The 21056-nt window shown below is 46.6% G+C and overlaps 1 protein-coding gene and 1 long non-coding RNA gene across 4 annotated transcripts in view; one reads left to right on the plus strand and one right to left on the minus strand.

Annotated features, from left to right (window-relative positions):
* The window catches only part of EHMT1 (euchromatic histone lysine methyltransferase 1), a 231403-nt gene extending 216387 nt beyond the window's left edge, over positions 1–15016 (minus strand). For all 3 annotated transcript variants that reach the window (XM_089675302.1, XM_089675307.1, XM_089675300.1), the window contains exon 1: positions 14969–15016. In XM_089675302.1, coding sequence (XP_089531428.1) covers positions 14969–14989 — 21 coding nt within the window. In that variant the 5' untranslated portion in view covers positions 14990–15016. The remainder of the gene's footprint in view (positions 1–14968) is intronic.
* A 115-nt stretch (positions 15017–15131) lies between these two features.
* Positions 15132–20247, plus strand: LOC149463694 (uncharacterized). The gene is made up of 3 exons (XR_016312440.1): positions 15132–15227; positions 19293–19470; positions 19678–20247. It is a non-coding gene; the product is annotated as an uncharacterized LOC149463694 (long non-coding RNA).
* Positions 20248–21056: the final 809 nt, after the last annotated feature.

A 21056-nucleotide genomic window follows, 5' to 3' on the forward strand; every position in this document is an offset into this window, starting at 1 on the left:
GTTAATTTTGTTTCCAAAATGCCTCTAGCTTGCCTAGATGCTACATTGCACACCTCAGATGTTGGCGTTTGCGATGAGCTTCCTCCTCATAACTTTTTTATGCAGATCATGTTTGTGCAGACAGTGTTGCATTGTAGAGAGATGTAACACCAATCCCACATTAGCAAAACCTTCTTCAAGTTCCTTTGCAGTCACATGAGGGTCTGCCTTTGCCTTTCTGGTTGTTGGCATACAAGCAATTCCCTCTAAAAGTTTTCTTGGTCCTCTGATCTTGCCTTGCCTTCCAGTTTCCCTAAAGTGTATGTATAGCCAAAACTTATTTTAGTTTTGCATAGAGTATGGAAGGATTAACACCCCTGTCAATTTATTTTTGCTCTTTTTGTACCGATAGGGAAATTTTACTTTACATCCTGTCCCAGAAATGCAACAGGGAACCGTTTCGTGATGACATTAAACACAGTAGAAAGTCTCAGATGGAAGTGTTTTTCAATCATCTTTTGTTGCAAGTATCAACTAGCTTGTATTTCAGATCCTCACTCAGTTGCCTAGAGGAGCCCATGGTTGTTTAATAACAGCCCAAGATTTGTAGTGCCATATTTGAGTAAACTATATTTCAACTTTTCCAACCAAATTGGGATAACACCTACTTAACACCCCATTCACATTGGTGCGACTTGGCATGCAATTTGCATGCCCTGCGACTTGCAAATCGCATGCCAAGTCGCACCCTATTGTCCGCAATTGGAGCAGTCATATCGTTGCGGTTTTGACTTGGTTGGGGCCGCACCGATTTCAAAAGTAGTACATGCACTACTTTTGGAACAATTTGCATAGACATCTGTGTCAGATGTCTGGCAAATCACACCTGAAATCAGCAGGTCCCCCAACTTTGAAATTGTGCGATTTCACTGTAAGCGGACGATTTCAAAGTTGGGCTTGATGTGAACAGAGGGTACAGGATAAGTTCACCTTTCATAATATGTTACACCTGTATCCAGGGTGTAACATGTTACTAAATAAGCAACCCCCACACCCCTCCTTTCACCACGAGCTCCCATTGTGACAGCGGGATAGGAATCTTGTCCCTGCACCCACTGTCACAATTCTAAAAAAACGCGGCTGTGCAGTGCTCCACCCACCCAGCTGCGTCATTCATTCACAGAGTTCAGTGAATGGGGAGAACTACAACTACCATCAGCCATTGCCATAGTAATGAACTGGCCACCCCACAACAGGAAGTCTGAGAATAGCAGGGAAAAAAAAGCTTACATTTGAGCGATAGAAGGTACATTCTGTTTATAACATAATGCATTCCTTTTATTAAAAAAAAGTTACTTGCGTGTCACTTTAAAGTATTCTTACCTACCTGTTCACACACAGCTCAGTGTACAATTTCAGCATCTGCCAGGATGAATGAATTCCCACGCATGTGGCATCATCTTGGCCAATCAAAACGGCTCAAGATTTAGAGCTAGAAGACCAACAGAAGATGCCAGCGACCGTCAGGGAGTTCCTGAACACTGCATCGCTGGAGTAGAAACGAGTATAGCCCTGCTTTAGTGTTTACCAAAGTTACCTCTGTCTATACTCTGCTGGCAGATCTCATTACGAGTTACAAACTAGATTTGAATACTATCTGTTCTAACAGAGGGTTTAAAATCAATTGAGGCTGCTTATGGTTGTTATATCCGGCCAAATCTATACGTCATTTTCAGTTTCCGGTATTTGGAACACACGCCGAGATCCAGGAAGTGGAACGGCGGTGCACCGACGCCGATTTTATTGGTGCCAAGATATTTTGTAAGTGTAAAATTTTTAATACTTTTATTGTCAAGTCTTAATTAAATACTGCACAATGATAGATTCTGTCTTTGTGGTCCTTGGGTGACATTGATGGAGAGACATCGGGTACAAAGGACAAGTGATGATTGGAGGAAAAGTGAGGAACAGAAGTTGGAGAGCATCTGGGGCAAACAGCGCTTTGTGACCTTTTTCTTTTAAATAAAAGGGTCATGGATCTTTGGTGAGTGCATTGTGGTGACACAGGAGGTGAAACACCTTGGAAGATTGGGTGGCACAGAAACAGCATTTCCATATTGGTATTGGACTGCATGTAGCCCTATTTAGGTGTTCTTGCATGGCAAGACCACTTCCTGTTATCTCACATATATATTCTTATTATTATAGCCAAATTTACCACCCTAACTCCTCCCACAGTTTTTACACTACATAGACAAGTAAAATACCGGAACGTGCGGATTGTTCCCGATTGGTGTGCTATTACTTTGTGGAACGTTTCGCCGAATGGTTCACAAAATATCGGTGTTTTTGTGGTGAAATTGGTCCCATAGGAATGAATGGTGGAATGTTCAAAGCTAGAGTGTGAGCTGAAAAATCAGGACATGATTTCTACACTTGATCTTAGCCAAAAGGCCGAGAAGCGATGGGGACATGATTTCTAAACTGCCATCACTCCCTCATTTTCAAGCCCACCTACACAAATCTTATATCAAAATGTCCACGGCTAAGCCATAGTCCTGATAGTTTTCACAATATGACCATTTGTTTGCAACTCATGCCGCCCATTGACATTCATTGAAACTCCACTCTAGCCACCTCAAATTTGAAGGGCAATTTCTAAACTGCGACTGTGCCTTCATTTTTAATATTTCAGAGACATACTATGCATCAAAATGTAGGTCTGGGTCTTGTGATTCGCACAATATAAAGCTCTTCGGTGTAGGATTTACAATTTTTAAACTACAACCGTTTGAAGATGGCAACCGCCGGTGAAGTGAACAAGTTGGAGCAGTTTGTTTTTAACCGCTCTTCTCTGCCCTTGCTGTAGAGTGAGTTGCCATAGGAACCCAGGTGTGTGAGCAGGCAGCAGAGTGACAAAAGCTAGAGTGTGAGATGTAGACTACTGGTGGAGGCAAGAACAACTCACACAATTTCCCCAGAAATTGTAGCTTTTCTAGTTATGTTATTTTGGTTCATGGTATTTGGAGATTGAGTGCAGGGAGTCTATGGGGATTGTAAGTGCCCACTTATAGATTCACTTAAAAATCAATAAGCCCGGCTTCTTGCATTGCATTTTAATGGGGGAAAACCCCAGTGAGTCTCCAGTCTGTGTGGGAACAGAATCACTGAAATTGTCCAGAGTAGCTTGCAGTCTACCAACAGGTCCGCTCCAAACTTTCCAAAAAAACAAAAAAAAAAAAAACAGGGTTATACTTACCTGCTCTGTGCAATGGTTTTGCACAGAGCAGCCCCAATCCTTCTCTTCTGGGATCCTCTACTCACACTCTCAAAGGCTCCTCCCTTCCGAGTGCCCCCCCCCCCTCCATTGTAAAACACTTGCTATGTGGGCTATCATGCAGGCTTGATTCCAAGCTGGACTGTGTGCATCTATTGACACACACACACAGTGTGGCTCGGCCCCCTCCTCTCATGATGAGAGAGAGAGAGAAGCCCAGGTATGGATTTAGGAGGGGTATGGAAGTTGTTTTTCTTTTTTACTTTAATGCAGAGTATGCTTTAAGGTTAAAAAAAAAGTTTAGCTTTTAAAACCACTTTAAGCTCTACAACTTTCAACGGGTGACGACTACTATAGGCCATTCCTTATACAGTAATTAGGGTCATGTACCTTGCAAACACAGGGCTTATTAATGAACAAGTAGAAGGGTGTCTAAACGTTTACATTACACATGACAATTATTATTATAGGATTTATATAGCGCCAACAGTTTGTGCAGCCCTTTACAATATAAGGGAGACAGTACAATTACAATATATGTCAGTACATACAGAAGGAATAGGAGGGCCCTGCTCGTGGAGCTTACAATCTGAAGGAAGGGGGAGGTGATACAAAAGGTAATAATAGCAGGCGATGTTCTGATGGAGGTGGCTCAAGTACAGTTCTTAGGTGGAGGTGGGGTAGGCTTCCCTGAATAAGTGAGTTTTCAAAGATCGCTAAAGGCAGACAGGGTGGGGGCTGACTGGACATACTACGGTAAGGAGTTCCAGAGGATCAGAGAGGCTCTGGAGAAGTCCTGGAGGCGAGCATGGGAGGAGGTGATGAGGGAGCTAGAGAGCAAGATGTCTTGGGAGGAAAGGAGCGGGCAATTTGGGCAATATCTGTGGATGAGGTTGGGGATTTAGCTAGGGGCAGTGTTGTGGATGGCTTTGTATGTTGTGGTTAGTATTTTGAATTTTATACGTTGGGTTAGTGGAAGCCAATGAAGGGATTGGCAGAGAGGGGCAGCAGTCGCTGATCGGTTGGTAAGGTGTATGAGTCTAGCAGCAACATTCATAATAGACTGAAGGGGGGATAACCTATGTAGCAGTAGACCAGTGAGGAGGGAGCTTCAGTAACTAAGGCAGGATAAAACCAAGACACGGATAAGTTGTTTTGTGGTGTCATTGGTCAGAAAGGGGCAGATTTTGGAAATGTTCCGGAGGTTGAGGCAGCAGGATTTAGCCAGTGATTGGATGTGGGGCTCAAAGGAGAGGTCAGAGTCTAGGATTACACCTAGCAACCTGATATGAGGGGAAGGACCAATGGTTGTGCTACTGATCTTAATTGTATAGTCATGAGTGGGGGATCGGGGAGGAGGTAATATTACAAGCTCAGTTCTGGAAAGATTGAGTTTAAGATAGTGGTGTGACATCCATGCTGATATGTTCCTTAATAGATTTGTGATATGTGAGCATATTGAGAGGTTGAGCTGGGGGGTGGAGAGATAGATCTGGGTGTCATCAGCATAGAGGTGGTATTGGAAGCCATGGGAGGTTATCAATTGGCCCAGGGAGGAGGTGCAGAGAGAGAAAAGGAGGGGCCAAAAGGACAGAGCCTTGGGGTACCCCAATGGAAAGAGGATGAGGAGCAGAGGAGGAAGAGTTGTATGTGACACTGAAAGTGCGCTGAGAAAGGTAAGAGGAGAACCAGGAGAGAGCAGAGTCACGGAGGCCAATGGAGTAGAGTTTACTAAGGAGGAGCGGGTGGTCGACTGTGTCAAAGGCAGAGGAAAGGTCTAGGAGTAGGAGTATGGAGTAGTGGCCATTGGATTTAGCAGTTAGTAGGTTGTTAATGAGTTAATGGGCAGTTTCAGTGGAATGTTGTGGGCAGAAGCCAGATTGTAGAGGATCAAGATGGTTGTTGTCAGTGAGGCAGCAGTTCATACGATTGTGAACAAGGCGCTCGAGAAGCTTGGAGGCAAACAGGAGCAGGGAGATGGATCTTAAGTTATTCAAACAGGTGGGGTCCAGCGAGGGTTTTTTAAGTATGGGGGTAACCAGTGCATGTTTGAGCAGGGAGGGAAAGGTGCCCATGGAGAGCGAGACATTGAAGATGTGGATTAGAGAGGTAGGGATAGAGCAGGAAGGAGGCTGCAATAATCGTGAGGGGACAGGTGGTGAAGTGAGCCTGGGAAAGGAGTTCGGTAACTTCCTTGGTGGTAACAGGGTCGAAGGAGGAGAGTGTTGAGTGTGGTGTTGGGCCTGGTATGTTGGTTGGCGTAGGAAGCATGACACTGGAGATCTCATTGAGAATTGTGTCGAACTAGTTCTTGAAATGACTGGCAATCTCCTGGGCAGTAAGTAAGTTGGTGGGTGAAGGCAGTGGGGGGTGGAGTAAGGAGTTAAGGGAAGAAAAGAGTTGCGGGGATTGGATGGAGAGGGTTTTGATGAGGGTGTTGTAGTAGATTTGTTTAGCAGCATGGCGGCCGGAGTTGTATTTGAGAAGGGCGGATTTGTAGAGGGCAAAGTCTTTCAGGGATTTAGTTTTATGCCATGCTCGCTCAAGAGACTTCTGGTGTCATCTGTTTGCCAGGGTTGTGACAGGCAAGGTCTGGTTCGGCGTGTGTAGAGAAGAGCAAGTGCGTCCAGGGAGGATGATAGATAGTTGTTGTAGGCAGATGCGGCCAGGTCTGGGCAGGACAGGGGAGCAATTCTATCATATAGGCACTTAGTAGCAGTGAAGGTCTGGGCTGAGGTGGTGGAGGTTTCTACAGATAACAGTTTGTTGGCTGGAGGCGTGGGAGGTAGGAGACAGGGAGAGTGTGAAGCTGATAAAGTTGTGATTAGAGAGAGGAAAAGGGTGTTAGAGAGGTTACAGGGGGTGCATAGGTGGGAGAATACAAGGTCAAGGGTGTTGCCGTTAGAGTGGGTGGGGGATTGTGTCCATTGGGTTAGGTTAAAAGAGGAAGTTAGGTTGAGTAGCTGAGAAGTGGCTAAGGTGTTAACATTGACAGGGATGTTAAAGTCACCAAAGATGATGGCAGGCACCTCAGAGAGAAAGTATGGTAGAAAGGCTGAGAAGTCATCAAGAAAGCGTGAAACTGGACCCGGAGGCCGATAGATGACTGCGATCCTCAGACAAACAGGAGAAAAGAGACAAATACAGTGCAGTTCAAAAAAGCAGAGGGACAGAGAGGGAGGTGTAGGAAGAACCTGGAAAGTGCTTTGTGGGGAAAGAAGTCCAACTCCACCCCCTTTTCATCCACTGGGTCTGGGTGAGTCCAGAGGAGGCCACCATGGGAGAGTGCAGCTGAGGAGACCGAGTCGGAATCCTGGAGTCAGGTTACGGTAATAGCAAATAGATTGAGAGAGTGGGAGAGGATAGTAGAAAGTTTGTTAGAGACCAAGCGGGCATTCCAGAGGGCACATAAGAGGGAGGGGCCGGCGTGTGGAAGCAGGGGAATTAAGATAAGAGTGAGAGTTGCGGCTGAAGCCAGAGAAGGGAGGCTGCTGATTCTGTGGGTTGAAGTTTGATGGAGGGCCAGGGTTTGGGGCAATGTCTCCGGAAGTTAGTATTAATAGGAGGGTGAGGGAGGTGAGGTGGGAGCGGGATTTTTAGGAGGGCAAATGCCGCAGTGATTTTTGAGTGGTGTCATTATGTGGGCTAAGAGAGAGCAGGTGATAAGTGCAATGAAATTGAGAGGGAAGAAGTGAGGGTGATAGGTACAGATTGTGGGGTAGGAAGGGGGGGGGTGAAGAAGAGAGAGGGAATTATAGTAAAATAGAAAGTTAGTAAGAGCATGCTGGAGAGAGGAGAAATAACAAAGGAAGGCTGAAAGAAAGAGTTGACAGAGGAAAGAGACTACTTTCTTGGTTGATAGGTTTTGAAAATTGTGAAATAAAGTGCAAATGTGAATAACATTTTAGGCTCCATGCACACTGGGCGTTTTAATAATGCTGGTAATGTTAGCTTTGTAAAGTCACGTTAAAAACGTGCGTTTTTCAGCTTTTTTTTTGTTTTTTTGTATTAGCGTTTAGCTTCATTTTCATTTTTTAGTGTTTTTTTTTTACCAAAAAAGTTTTTCTAGTCAAAAAAACGTCCAAAAACACTTGTTTGCTGCAATTTACCACGTTTTTACTGCTAAAAAACTCCTCTAGAAACCCACTAGTTCTCGGGTTTTTTACCAGCCAAAAAATGTCCCTGCCAAAAAAAGTTGATTACAGTCTATGTGTGCATGGACACATAGGATAACATGCTGAGGAGTTTACTGGATGTAGAAAAAAACATCGAAAGCCAAAAACAGCCGCTGTAAAAACGTCCAGTGTGCATGAGGACTTACAAACACAATTTCCTGGAGTAGTTTATTACTTTTCATGCACTAATCTGGCCAAGAGTGCCCAAACTTTAGAATTCAACTTTGCTTTCATTCACATTGCCAAAAGGTCCCAAAACATTAGTAATTTTTATTTTCCACAAACAGAACTGTACTACAGGCAACTTTTACACATTGTAAAGTATACAGATGTACACAAATCCTTAAACTACATTTTCATAACCTGCACAAATGTATCAATCTTTATGGGATTATGTGTCAATGACTTTGCATTTCTGCTAGGAAAACACTGGCTGGCTATCGCCGCCTAAAGTGACCATGAGCCAATATGGCCTAATGAAAAACATCCAGGAAGAGTACTTCAAGATAAACTACTGCACCAGGCAAGGTACATGGGGTTTTTGGGGTTTTTTCTTTCCCAGGTGAAGGGAAGCCAGCAGTTTAGTGCTATTGTCACACACAACCTTGCCTGGCTGAAGACTGCATAGGGTCAGAAACCTCTCAGCCTGGAGAGCTGCCAAAAGCTCTAGTCCAGTATGGTTCCTGTACCCCAGGCATTGAAGCTGCAATACAGCATGGCAAAAATTCAACAAGAGATGCTTGTTGGGTGGGTATGGCTGTTGCCACTGAACAAGACACATGGCCGTATTCCCAGCAGGGTGCCCCCTCCTGTACTTTTCCCAGCTGCCAGGAAATTTGACTCAGTGGGTGATGAAGGATCTGTAGCATCCATGGATAAAACCAGATCTGCACTGCACTGCAGATGCATGGCTATTGCAGGATTGGGCGGGAGGCACAGTGGGGAACCCACATGAGAAGTAGAAGCAAACAGCTGCCACACTTGGGCGAAGGCTTAAAGGATACGTTCACCATTATACAAAAAATAAGTGCACACTTTTTTTGCAGGTAAAAAAATGTGCATTTATGATTTTTTGTTGCAGGAGCCTGCAGATCGCTGGTGCCATGCAGGTCTCATGAAGATCTGTCAGTATATCTTCTTGCCCGTATGGGATCGGGGGGAGAAGATCCCCTGCTAGCTGTCAAAGTGGGTGGGGGGGATGGGGGCTGGTGTATTCATAACATGTTACATCCTAAATATGGGTGTAACATGTTATGAAAGGTGAACTTATCCTTTAAAAATAAGAAAACATATCAGAAGTAGGCACTGGATCTATTTGCGCCTCTAGACATTACAAGCATGCCACTCAGCTTTGCACAAACAACAATGCTAGGCTTTTTTCGTATAATATTGGGATGCTATACATATAGAACTTTTATGTGCTGATATATACACTCACCGGCCACTTTTTTAGGTAGCATAGATCGACCAAGAGAAGGCGGCCAGAAATTTGGACATTAGAGGCACTGCAACAATGGGCCCCGCTCGACTGGGGGTGGCCATAGGGTATCGAATGGGGGTTGGTGCCCATGCCGATGGCTACCGGTTGGCAGGCGGACGGTGGTGCCACGCGCTGTGCCCTGCTCCCTCCCTGAGGGTGGGGGGTTTGGGTCTTGGGCGCGGCGCTGTCCGGCCACGGCTTCTTAACGGTGCCCGCCATTGTATCCTGGTCTTCCATAACACCTCAGCAGTGCCACAGGCTGATAGCTTCCATGCCACGCCGCATTGAGGCAGTAATTGCTGCAAAAGGGGCCCAAACCAAGTACTGAGTACATATGCATGGTTATACTTTTCAGAGGTCCGATATTGTTCTATGTACAATCCTTGTTTTATTGATTGCATGTAATATTCTAATTTTCTGAGATTGTGGATTTGGGGTTTTCATGAGCTGTAAACCATAATCATCACAATTATGACAAATCACAGCTTGAACTATCTTGCTTTGTATGTAATGAGTCTATCTCATATATTAGTTTCACCTTTTAAGTTGCATTACTGAAATAAATGAACTTTTGCACGATATTCTAATTTTTCGAGTTTCACCTGTAGTCCTGTTCCCCCATATATTGAAATGTCACTTACAATATTCTGAGACATCTTAATGATGAAACACTTTATCTAATTGTCCTTTTTGGGGCCTTTCCAGATACTACGAACACTGATTATTAATAAACTGACGGATGTTCCTTATGTGGATTCAAATTGGAGACTTGACTACACTTCCTCCACATAGTCTAGGTGATTGAATGTCTTTTAAGTGGCTTTGTAGCTTAAAATTTGGTGATATTAATATACCTTCCTTGGTTAGAAGGTTAGTACAATTTCTACTATCAACAATCTTTTATTATCTGGGAAGGCTCTCTTATGCTTCAATAGCTGTATATTTTATATATATTAGGAAGTCCTCTTTAGGACTGTCCACGACGTGGTCTATTTTTCTGGGACTCCCCTGTCGACTTGCCTGGACGTTGGATGCCTTATCCCCCTCCGTAACCCCCGCTACGATGCCTGAGGTTTAAAGTATATTCAGAATATGTTTAATGATGGACAATAGAACATGTCATGTTATGTTATATCTATACCCAACTCCTGAAGAAGCAATATTCTCACGAAACATGTTGAGTCACTATGGTTATTGACATCTGATTCATGTTCCATGATACCCTTACTGGGATACGGTACATTTGTATGGATCAAGATTTTATGTATCTACGAGATTTGTAACTGCATAGAATGTACTACCCCAATTGGGGTCCTACATTCTTAGGAAATGTTTTTTATGTACTGTTGTGTAATTGTGTACATCCAATAAAGAAACGATTTTAATGACCATTGTTGCAGTGCCTCTAAAGTCCAAATTTCTGGCCTTCTTCTCTTGGTCAATCTATACTAGCTTTATTAGGATGTAGCACTTGGGAGCTTATTTCATATCCCCACATCCACTACTCTGTGTTAGGTACTGTTTACTTTTCCACTTTATTAGGTACACTTGTTTAATTGCTTGGTAATACAAATTGCTAATCAGCCAATCACATGGCAACAACTCGGTGCATTTAGGCATTTAGATGTGGTGAAGACGACTTGCTGAAGTTCAAACCGATCAGAATGGGGAACAAAGGCAATTTAAATGACTTTGAACGTGGCATGAATGTTAGTCCCAGACAGGCTGGTCTGAGTATTTCAAAAACTTCTGATCTACTGGGATTTTCACCGACAACCATCTCTAGGATTTACAGAGAATGGTCTGAAAAAAAGATAATATCCAGTGAGCAGAATTTGTGTGGACAAAATGCCTTGTTGATGTCAGAGGAGAATGGGCAGACTTGTTGCTGCCACATTCAGATGGTAGGGTCAAAATCTGGCGTAAACAACATGATAGCAATAGTTCAGGCTGGTGGTGTTGGTGTAATGGTGTGAGGAATATTTTCTTAGCACTAGCAAGGTGTACCCAATAAAGTGGCCAGTGAGCGTATGTAGTTATGTATCACAAAGGCGGCCTCCAATAGGGTGGAACATCTGGAACTGCAATAGTGGCTATTGTCTCAAATAATGCACTCTGATTTTTATTCCAATACATTATTTGGTTATAATTGAGAGAGAAAGAGAGAGAGAGAGAGAGAGAGAGAGACTGGTCAATTTGTATGGAGTTGGGGTTTTAGCTTGATTTATTGGATTTATTAAGAGTAAACTTTGCCATAGCTTTTGGATCGGTCGCAGCTGCTATTTCCAACATTCAGTTCAGGTCAATTGCCTCTTGGTTTACAAAAAAAAAAAAAAAAATCAGGTGTTGCAGCCAAAACTACATAGAAAACGTTTTATCAAAGTCAAGGGCTATAATACTGGTTTGTTTAAGCCAAGCTAAATGTAGACATTACTCTCTGTGAAAATCGTACTGCTATATAACACCACATACATCTTTAAGTGGAACTTCACCCAAAAGGTCATAGGTCCCAGAAGGCTGCGGGACGATTCACAAAGTGCAGAATGGCTTGTACATGGGCAGTGGCCATCCGAGTACGAAGCCGCAAGGAGTCACAGCTGACTGCACAGTTAACATGCCAGCGACAGGGACCAAAGACCGGAGAAGAAACTGGCTCGTGTGAGGACATCACTGTATCCCTGGACAGGTGTGTGTTTATTAAAATTTAGCAGCTACAGTTTTTGAAGCGGATGACTTAATTTTTACAGAAATGACTAAAGAACTGTTTTAAAGACATCCAAAGCATATAATTTAAAGTACTGATGGGGCACATCTGTTCATCCCTTGAAGGGAATAGCTCTGAGAACTCTATAGTATGAGTTAGCAACCTGTCGATTGCAGCCAGGTGACAGGTAGATCTTGTCTCTGTTTTGCCAACAATGGACTAAACTGCTACTCCCCAGTGGTGTGGTCAGAGAGAGCTGGGTGAAATAGCGTGAGAAATCTGTGCAGGGAAGGAAACAATGCAAAAAAGCAGGGTAAGAAGTCCTGAGCAGGGAGGGAGACAGCGTGGCAGAGCAGAGTGCAGTCCGGAGCAGGGAGGGAAACAGCGCGAAAGAACAGAGTGAAGTTCAGAGCAGGGAAGGCAACTGCACTGCAAAGCAGGGCGCGCAATCTGGAGCAGGGAAGGAGACAGCGTGTCAGAGCAGGGTGAGAAGTCCGTAGCAGGGAGGGAGACAGCATGGCAGAGCAGGGAGGGAGACAGCATGGCAGGGCAGGGAGGGAGACAGCGTGGCAGAGCAGGGAGGGAGACAGCGTGGCAGAGCAGGGAGGGAGACAGCGTGGCAGAGCAGGGAGGGAGACAGCGTGGCAGAGCAGGGAGGGAGACAGCGTGGCAGAGCAGAGTGAGAAGTCCGGAGCAGGGAGGGAGACAGCGCATCGGAGAAGGGTGAGAAGTCCGGAGCAGGGAGGGAGACAGCGCGTCGGAGAAGGGTGAGAAGTCTGAAGTAGGAAAGAAGACAGCGCATCGGAGAAGGGTGAGAAGTCCGAAGCAGGGAAGGAGACAGCGCGTCGGAGAAGGGTAAGAAGTCTGAAGTAGGAAAGAAGACAGTGTATCGGAGAAGGCTGAGAAGTCCGGAGCAGGGAGGAAAACAGCGCATCGGAGAAGGGTGAGAAGTCCGAAGCAGGGAAGGAGACAGCGCGTCAAAGAAGGATGAGAAGTCCGAAGCAGGGAAGGAGACAGCTCTTTGGAGAAGGGTGAGAAGTCCGAAGCAGGGAAGGAGACAGCACGTCGGAGAAGGGTAAGAAGTCCGAAGCAGGGAAGGAGACAGCGCGTCGGAGAAGGGTGAGAAGTCTGAAGTAGGGACGGAGACAGCGTGTTGGAGAAAGGTGAGAAGTCCGAAGTAGGAAAGAAGACAGCGCATCGGAGAAGGGTGAGAAGTCCAAAGCAGGGAAGGAAACAGCGTGTCGAAGAAGGGTGAGAAGTCCGAAGCACGGAAGGAGACAGCGCGTCGAAGGGCGAGAAGTCCGAAGCAGGGAAGGAGACAGCATGTCGGAGAAGGGTGAGAAGTCCAAAGCAGGGAAGGAGAGAGCTGGGTGGGGCAGGGAAGGAGACTTGCTCCCGCTCTCACTGAAGCAGGTGGAGGTGCTACAGCTGCTGAAGTATCTTTAGCGTTGTGAAATAAACAATTGAGTACTTTAGCGCTGTGTACCACAAAGCCTGTGAAGCAGCGGCAGCACCTACAGTGAACCTAAACCTTCTACTTCAAAAAAAAAAAGGCTCAATTTTTTTGCCGCCCCCAAACCACAAGTCTTAATGAAGCCTTTAGCAGTACTTTGTAAAGTAGTGTGTGCGTTAGTGAACACTTGCAGTTGGGGGGCAGTAAAACCATCAGCCAAGCCAGTTTTACCACCTCCCAACCACTCCCCCTTTAGCTGTGGAGGCGACCGTGGGTGTAAACAAGCCGCAATGTTTTGGTTTGTGGCTGCTGCAGGAGATATAGCTCTTTACATATTATTTTGGCCTTGCTAGTAAATTTATTTTTCTAAAAAATAAATAAAGGTACGGTGACCTTTCATCTCTTCCACATTGTTCAGGTAGCTCTCCACCTCTGCTCTATAGTGTGCTGCAAAATGTTGGCACTACTCCATAGTGTAGGGGGAATCTTCCCAGGGCCCTAAAAGCTTTTGTTGTACAACATTCAGTAAAGAAAAATCATACTGCAATACAGAATGGGCCTACCAAACCCTGTCCAGGCAGACAGAGCCTCATATTACAGCTGCAGGTAAATTATACTGACCTGTCAGATCAAATTTGAAACTAAATATGAATACACTTCCATCAAGCACCCCCTAATTATGCAGACGTGGGCTGCAGGACATACAGGTAGAAGGGGGGACAGGGGGGTAAGGAAACACAGGCAGAACAAGGTATTGGGGGCATGCAGGACACAGTTGGGGGGCAGCCAGGGTGCATAACACAGGTATAAGAGAACAACGGGGGATGTTCAGGAAGCACACGGGAGTTCAGGACAAACAGGTACAATATGGGGCGGGGGACAGGTAGAGGAATAGATTGGAGGGCATGCAGGACACACAGCAGAAAGGGGGGACGTGTACATGAGACACAGGTGGAAGGGGGGGACAGGGGAGGGGGGTTGTGAAAGGACCTTAGGACAAACAGGTAGAAGGGGACGGGGGGGGGGGGATCAGGACAAGGAAAGGGACAGGTAGTCAGGACACAGAGGATGGGGGGCTTAAAGACACAGAGGTAAAAGGAATGGAAGGTTGGGACACAGGTAGGTGGGGGACAGACAGGCTGGGGACACACGGGTAGAACAAAGGATGGGGGGGCTGCAGGGCATAAAGGTAGAAGGGACAGGAGGTTGGGGCACAAATGTAGAAGGGGGTCCAGGTCACACAGGGGGGGGGGGGGAACAGGTCACACAGGGAGGGGAGGAGGGGGTCCAGGTCACACGGGGGGGGGTACAGGTCACACAGGGAGGGGAGGAGGGGGGGCATCAGGTTACACAGGGAGGGGGGTGGTGGGGATTATAGGTCACACGGGGGGGGGGGGGGGGGAGTTCAGGTGAAACGGGGAGAGGGGGTGATTGCAGGTCACACGAAGAGGGGGGAGGTGGTGAGTGCAGGTCACAGGGGGAGGGGGGAGGTAGTGAGTGCAGGTCACAGGGGGAGGGGGGAGGTAGTGAGTGCAGGTCACACGGGGAGGTGGGGAGTGCAGGTCACACGGGGGGGAGGGGGAGTACAGATCAAACAGAGGGGGAGGGGGGAGTACAGGTCAAAAAGGGAGGGGGGAGGGGAAGCACAGGTCAAGCAGGGAGGGGGTGGGGGTAGAGGTCACAAAGGCGGTAATAGAGCGCAGCCCAGTGTGTGGAGGGTGCACAGTATCCGGCGGTGTATGAGGAGCGGGGTTGGACCGGTGGTACACACATAGCGCGGACAGAAGCGATACAAGGGCAGAACAGAGTGAGCGGACAGCGCTATTTGGGGCGCACACGGTCTCCCCCTCTTTCTCACACAGAGCCGGGCCCCCACTCTCTCTCCCGCCATCCTCCTCACCTCAGCATCCAGTGTGGCCATGGTTCCGACCCCGAGCGTAGCCCCTCCCCGCCACCTCCTCCGTCACGACCCCGCCCACTTGCTCTCACGCTGCCCTCTGCAAGAGGCAATGAGTTTCTAGCACATGCGCGGCTTCGCCTCCCCACGTACAACAACATGGCGGCGCCTGGTCACGTGAAAAGCGGCTTCTTACAGCGGAGCTGTCATGGGCGGCTTTATGATAAATCCGCCTCCATGGGACTATTTGCAACAGAGGCTGGTAATATCTCAGTTTCCATGGCAACCGCCAAACTTCTAGTATAGCAGACTGGTTAGTTTGCTTATATCATCCTTTGTTGGCTGGCTTAGCTCTGTTGGTGGTGTTGGGTAAATGTTGGTACGAGAATAGACCGCAGGTAATCATGGGAAGACGGGGATTAGCTCCTAGCTGATGGAAGAATGGGCCTAGTATAAACCTGCCCAGGGGCGAACTGACAAGTCATGGGGCCCCTGGGCAATAGGGGATCATGGGGCCCCTGTGTCCTTGCCCAAACTCAAAAAAGCCTATGAAAAAGGTGCCAGGGGCATCTCATGGGGCCCCCTACCCCAGACCCGCGGGCAGTGCTCGAGTTTCCAAATGGTCAGTCCGCCCCTGAGCCTGCCGCATATCTGGGGTATATATCCCAGCCTTACCACCTCATTCCTGCTAATACCATTGGAAACAAGTCCTAGATTTACTGGCCAGGTGGGAACGTCATCATATGGTGTAAGTCAATGGTTCTCCACCACTGGGCCGCGCACTTCCCTCTCCTGGGCCTCCGGACAGCGCCAGACGCCTTAACCTCCCACAGTGCCCCCCAACCTCTCATACTGGTCTACAATGCCCCCCCCCCAAGAGCCCTCACCTCCCACAGTGCCCCCCAACCTCTCATACTGGTCTATAATGCCCCCCCTGAGAGCCCTCACCTCCCACAGTGCCCCCCAACCTCTCATACTGGTTTACAATGCCCCCCCTGAGAGCCCTCACCTCCCACAGTGCCCCCCAATCTCTCATACTGGTCTACAATGCCCCCCCCGAGAGCCCTCACCTTCCACAGTGCCCCCCAACCTCTCATACTGGTCTACAATGCCCCCCCAAGAGCCCTCACCTCCCACAGTGCCCCCCAACCTCTCATACTGGTCTACAATGCCCCCCCCTGAGAGCCCTCACCTCCCACAGTGCCCCCCAACCTCTCATACTGGTTTACAGTGCCCCCCCCTGAGAGCCCTCACCTCCCACAGTGCCCCCCAATCTCTCATACTGGTCTACAATGCCCCCCCCGAGAGCCCTCACCTTCCACAGTGCCCCCCAACCTCTCATACTGGTCTACAATAGCCCTCATGTTCCTCAGTGCCCCACAACCTCTCATACTGGTCTACAATGCCCCCCGCGAGAGCCCTCACCTTCCACAGTGCCCCCCAACCTCTCATACTGGTCTACAATCCTCCCTGAGAGCCCTCACCTTCCACAGTGCCCCCTGAAAGCCCTCAGCCTTCCATTCTGGTCTACAGCATCCCCTGAAAGTCCTCAGCCTCCACAGTGTCCCCCAACCTCCCATAGTGGTCTCCAACACCCCCTGAAAGCCCTCAGCCTCCACACCCCCCAACCTCCCATAATGGTCTACAACACCCCCTGAAAGCTCTCTGCCTCCACAGTGCCCACCAACCTTCCATAGTAGTCTACAACACCTCCTGAAAGCCCTGTGCCTCCACAGTGTCCCCCAACCTCTCAGTGGTCTACGACACCCCCTGAAAGTCCTCAGCCTCCCCAGTGCCCCCCAACCATCCATCGTGGTCTACAACACCCCCTGAAAGCTCTCAGCCTCCACAGTGCCCCCCAACCTCCCATAGTAGTCTACAACACCCCCTGAAAGCCCTCTGCCTCCACAGTGCCCCCCAACCATCCATTGTGGTCTACAACACCCCATGAAAGCTCTCAGCCTCCACAGTGCCCCCCAACCATCCATTGTGGTCTACAACACCCCCTGAAAGCCCTCAGCCTCCACAGTGCCCCCCAATTTCCCATAGTGGTCTACAACACCCCCTGAAAGCCCTCAGCCTTCACAGTGCCCCCTAACCTCCCATAGTGGTCTGCAGCATCCCCTGAAAGCCCTGAACCTGCACAGTGCCCCCCAACCTCCTATTCTGGTCTACAACAACTCCTGAGAGCCCTCAGCCTCCACGTTGCCCACCAACCTCCCATAATGGTCTACTGTGACCTCTAAGAGCCCTCAGCCTCCACAGTGCCCCCCAACCTCCCATAGTGGTCTACAACATCTGAAAGCCCTGAACCTTCACAGTGCCCCCCAACCTCCCATGGCGGTCTACAGCATCCTCTGAAATCCCTGAGCCTCCACAGTGCCCCCCAACCTCCCATAGTGGTCTACAACACCCCCTGAAAGCCCTCAGCCTCCACAGTGCCCCCCAACCTCCCATAGTGATCTACAACACCCCCTGAAAGCCTCCATGGTGCCCCCATCCTCCCATAGTGGTCTGCATCATCCCCTGAAAGCCCTGTGCCCCCTGAGAGCCCTCAGCCTCCACAGGGCTCCCTTGTCTCCTCCAGAAACCTCATGGGATCATAAACAGCAAGTAAGAAATAAACATCTAAATAAACACCAAAATAGAAAATATGGAATCAAATTGGCCATAAACGTTTATCATTGGTTTCCAAAAATATTTTTTATCAAAACGTTTAAATTCACATGAAAATATCTAATAACGTAACCAGTTTGGCTCTAGAGCAGGTTTTTAAATTTTTGCACACGTAAAAATCCTAATTTTTTTGGAAAAAAATTACTTAAAATGGAACTTCACATAAAAAATATTTCTGGTGTGGAGAATGGGGGTATCTGGGTTTGACAGGTACTTGCTCCTACTTCCTCTTGGATCACCTGTTTTTAAAAAGGTGGAGAACCACTGATGTAAATGATAAAGAACCATGTGACCACGCACAAAAGGCAGCTTTGTTGGACCTTAAAGTGGAACTAAACCCTTCTATCCTTTACAGACAAAGAAGCTGCCATCGTAGCCTCTGATCTGCATTTGCCATGGTGCTGTACATGTGACAGTTCGGTTGAGAGCACAAACAGCTGTGACAGTTATCAATCACAGAATGCCTTGAATGCAACTGTTTTGGAAAACTGTTAGCCCCTGTTTACATGTGACCTGCTTTTTTCTGTATTGGATAAACATAGGTCACTGTTAGGACACATAAAGCAATTGTTTTCTTTGTGCCCTATTCACATTCCAACACACCCCGGAGGTGTGCAGTGTGTGGCAATAACATGCAAACATGCTGCATTTTATCACAGTGCACAGGAAGCGATTGTGTATCACTGTACAGGGAAATATACCGCACCGGTGTACAGTGACATGAATGAAGTGTCGCTTTTGTGCACATCAAATAAAGCTAATACAAAAAAAAGATGGGGTGATGTGGTAAAATGTGCATAGGACCACCCCCTACTGCCATCTTACTGCAACCGTAATGGAGAGCTGCCCACACACTAAACTGCTGCGGCTTAGTGTACAGGTAGATCTTCAAGCAGAACTAAGCCCATCGATTTAACAGTTTCAGTAGGTGCCAGGAATGTAACTGTCACATTTACTTGTTTTGTCAACCAAACTGTCAAACCATCATATGGCTGGTGTCATAACTGATCACATGGGCAGCATCATGGCAGTTTCCTAGGTTGAAAAACTTTAAAGCAGAACTAAACTCACAGAAATATGAATCATATACTGTATATAGCTGCGCTAGGTAAAAAAAAAGCAATGATTATATACCAAATATAAAAAAACACTCAATATTGCATCTACAACTGTGCTCTCAATGCATATAAAAGTGGAAATATAAAACAAACAAAAGGTGTCCATAAAGTGTTTATCACATTGTCATATTTCATGATCCATAAAGTCTTCCTTATAGTCTTCCATGCACACAAACACCCAAGTGCCGCCACCTTTGACACAGAACACGTACCGGATGACCATGATCCTATTCACAATATGTGCCATATAGCTTTTTCCCCTTTAAGGGTTCATGTACACTGCAGCTGATAAACTCACGTTCAGGAGCTTTTGTGCATTTTTTTTTTTTAGCAGCCCCTGAACTCTCCCTAATGTTTTCCTTTGTGTCCATGTACACTATGCCGTTTACAGGCAGTTGAGTTTACAGCTGTTTTTTTTAATGCACCAAACTTGGATTGGGGTAATTTTATCAGTGTTCCAAACCTTTGTAAAACGCTAACCGCGTTTATAAACATTTGCATTTAGATGCGTTTTTTAACTGTTCCATATCCAGATGCTGTCCAGAGCCTTTTTTCATCATGAGAAATGCATGCAAAGTGTTTTCCATGTATTCGTATGGACCCAGTACACCAGCGCAGTCAGTTCCAGGTTTCGCGTGAAGGAAAAAATGGCAGAACGTGCCGAATTATGCTCATGATGGGATCCATAGTGAATACAACCAAAAAAGACAGGTAATCTCAACACATACTGCTCTCTCTGCTTCTGCTCGCTCTATGTCTCTCAAAATGTTTGAAATAGTTAATTTTTTACTGTTTTTCAGTGCGTTCTGGGCATTTTGTAAGGTCTCCTGAGGTTATCTTTAAAAAAAGCTTATAAATGCGCATAAACGCGGTATGCAAACACGGCTAAACTAACGTTTTTTAACCTACGTTTTCCAGCAGTCAGATTCCATCGTTCAGAAGTGTTTTCCAAACGTCCCGTGTACATGGAGCCTAAGGGACGGGGGTCCCAGATCAGCAGCTCAATCTTTACCTATCACAGTCCCCACTGAAGTCCAGATACAGCCAAAAAGAAACTGTTTTATCTTTCCACTTTTCTTATAGGCATTGAGAGCACAGTCGTGTAAAATAGATACACTACTTTGTGTTTGAGATATATATATATATATGGCAGCACAGTGGCTAAATGGTTAGCACTTCCGCCTGGCAGTACTAGGATCATTGGTTCAAATCCCAACCACGGCACCATCTGCCTGGAGTTTGCATGTTCTCTCTGTGCCTGCATGGGTTTCCTCCAGGTACTCCGGTTTCCTCCCACACTCCAAAGACATGCTGGTAGGTTAATTGGCTCCTGTCTAAATTGGCCCTAGTATGGATATGTATGAATGTGGGTTAGGGACCTTAGAGTTTACGCCCCTTGAGAGTTAGGGACTGATGTAATTGTACAATATATATGTAAAAGCGCTGCGCTGACTGCACTATATAAGTACCTGAAATAAATAAAATTATTTATATATATATAAATTCATATTTTTTAGCACAGAAGTGTGAGATAGCTGCAGCTTGAAACAACTACTTTATTTTATTGAATTTATTTTATTTAACTTGGGCTAAATATTGGTTCAAGTTTTGTTAAGATTTGATAAATTCACAGAAATACTTTTTCATTCCAGTGATGTGGTGGGTAATCTCGATTGGCTAGTTGGGGTGTGACATCATCCTGCACATGTGCACAGGAGTCCATCATTCCAGCACAGCCAGAATGGCAGGAATGTACACTGAGCTGTCTATGAACAGCTCCGTGTGTATTCAATGAAAGACTGCAGGCAGGTGGGTAAGTATGTCTTATTTTAGAATAGACTTTGCATGTCTCTTCTGCAATAAATAGCTGCCTGCTCACAGTTTTTGAGTCAGGTTCAACTTTAATCCCTTTATGTGCCATCTTCTACAGTTGCTCACAACTGAGACACAAACTATTTTTTACGTTGATGTTTTTACAATGACTGCTTTCAGTGTGTAGATGCTGAGACCTTCTATAACTGCCAACAAATTCAAATGTCACTGTCTTATCATATGGTAACCTGGGGGCATTCCATACACACATTATAGGGAACACCTCCACTTTGCCGTATTACAAGGATGTGACATTTGAATGTGTTGGCAGTTGTAGAAGGTCACAGCATTTAAAATCAGTCAGAAATGTAATTTCCTGCGGTGTGATTGGCTCACTGCTTTTCCCAGAGTTTGACTCTGGTTGGATATTACTTGTAACACTGGGGTTGTAGAATCCCACTGTTTGTAATTGTACCTGTTAATAT

This window comes from Staurois parvus, unplaced genomic scaffold, assembly GCF_062004578.1.
Source record: "Staurois parvus isolate SC_StPar_1 unplaced genomic scaffold, SC_StPar_1.0 ptg000154l, whole genome shotgun sequence".
NCBI classification, from domain to species: Eukaryota; Metazoa; Chordata; class Amphibia; order Anura; family Ranidae; genus Staurois; species Staurois parvus.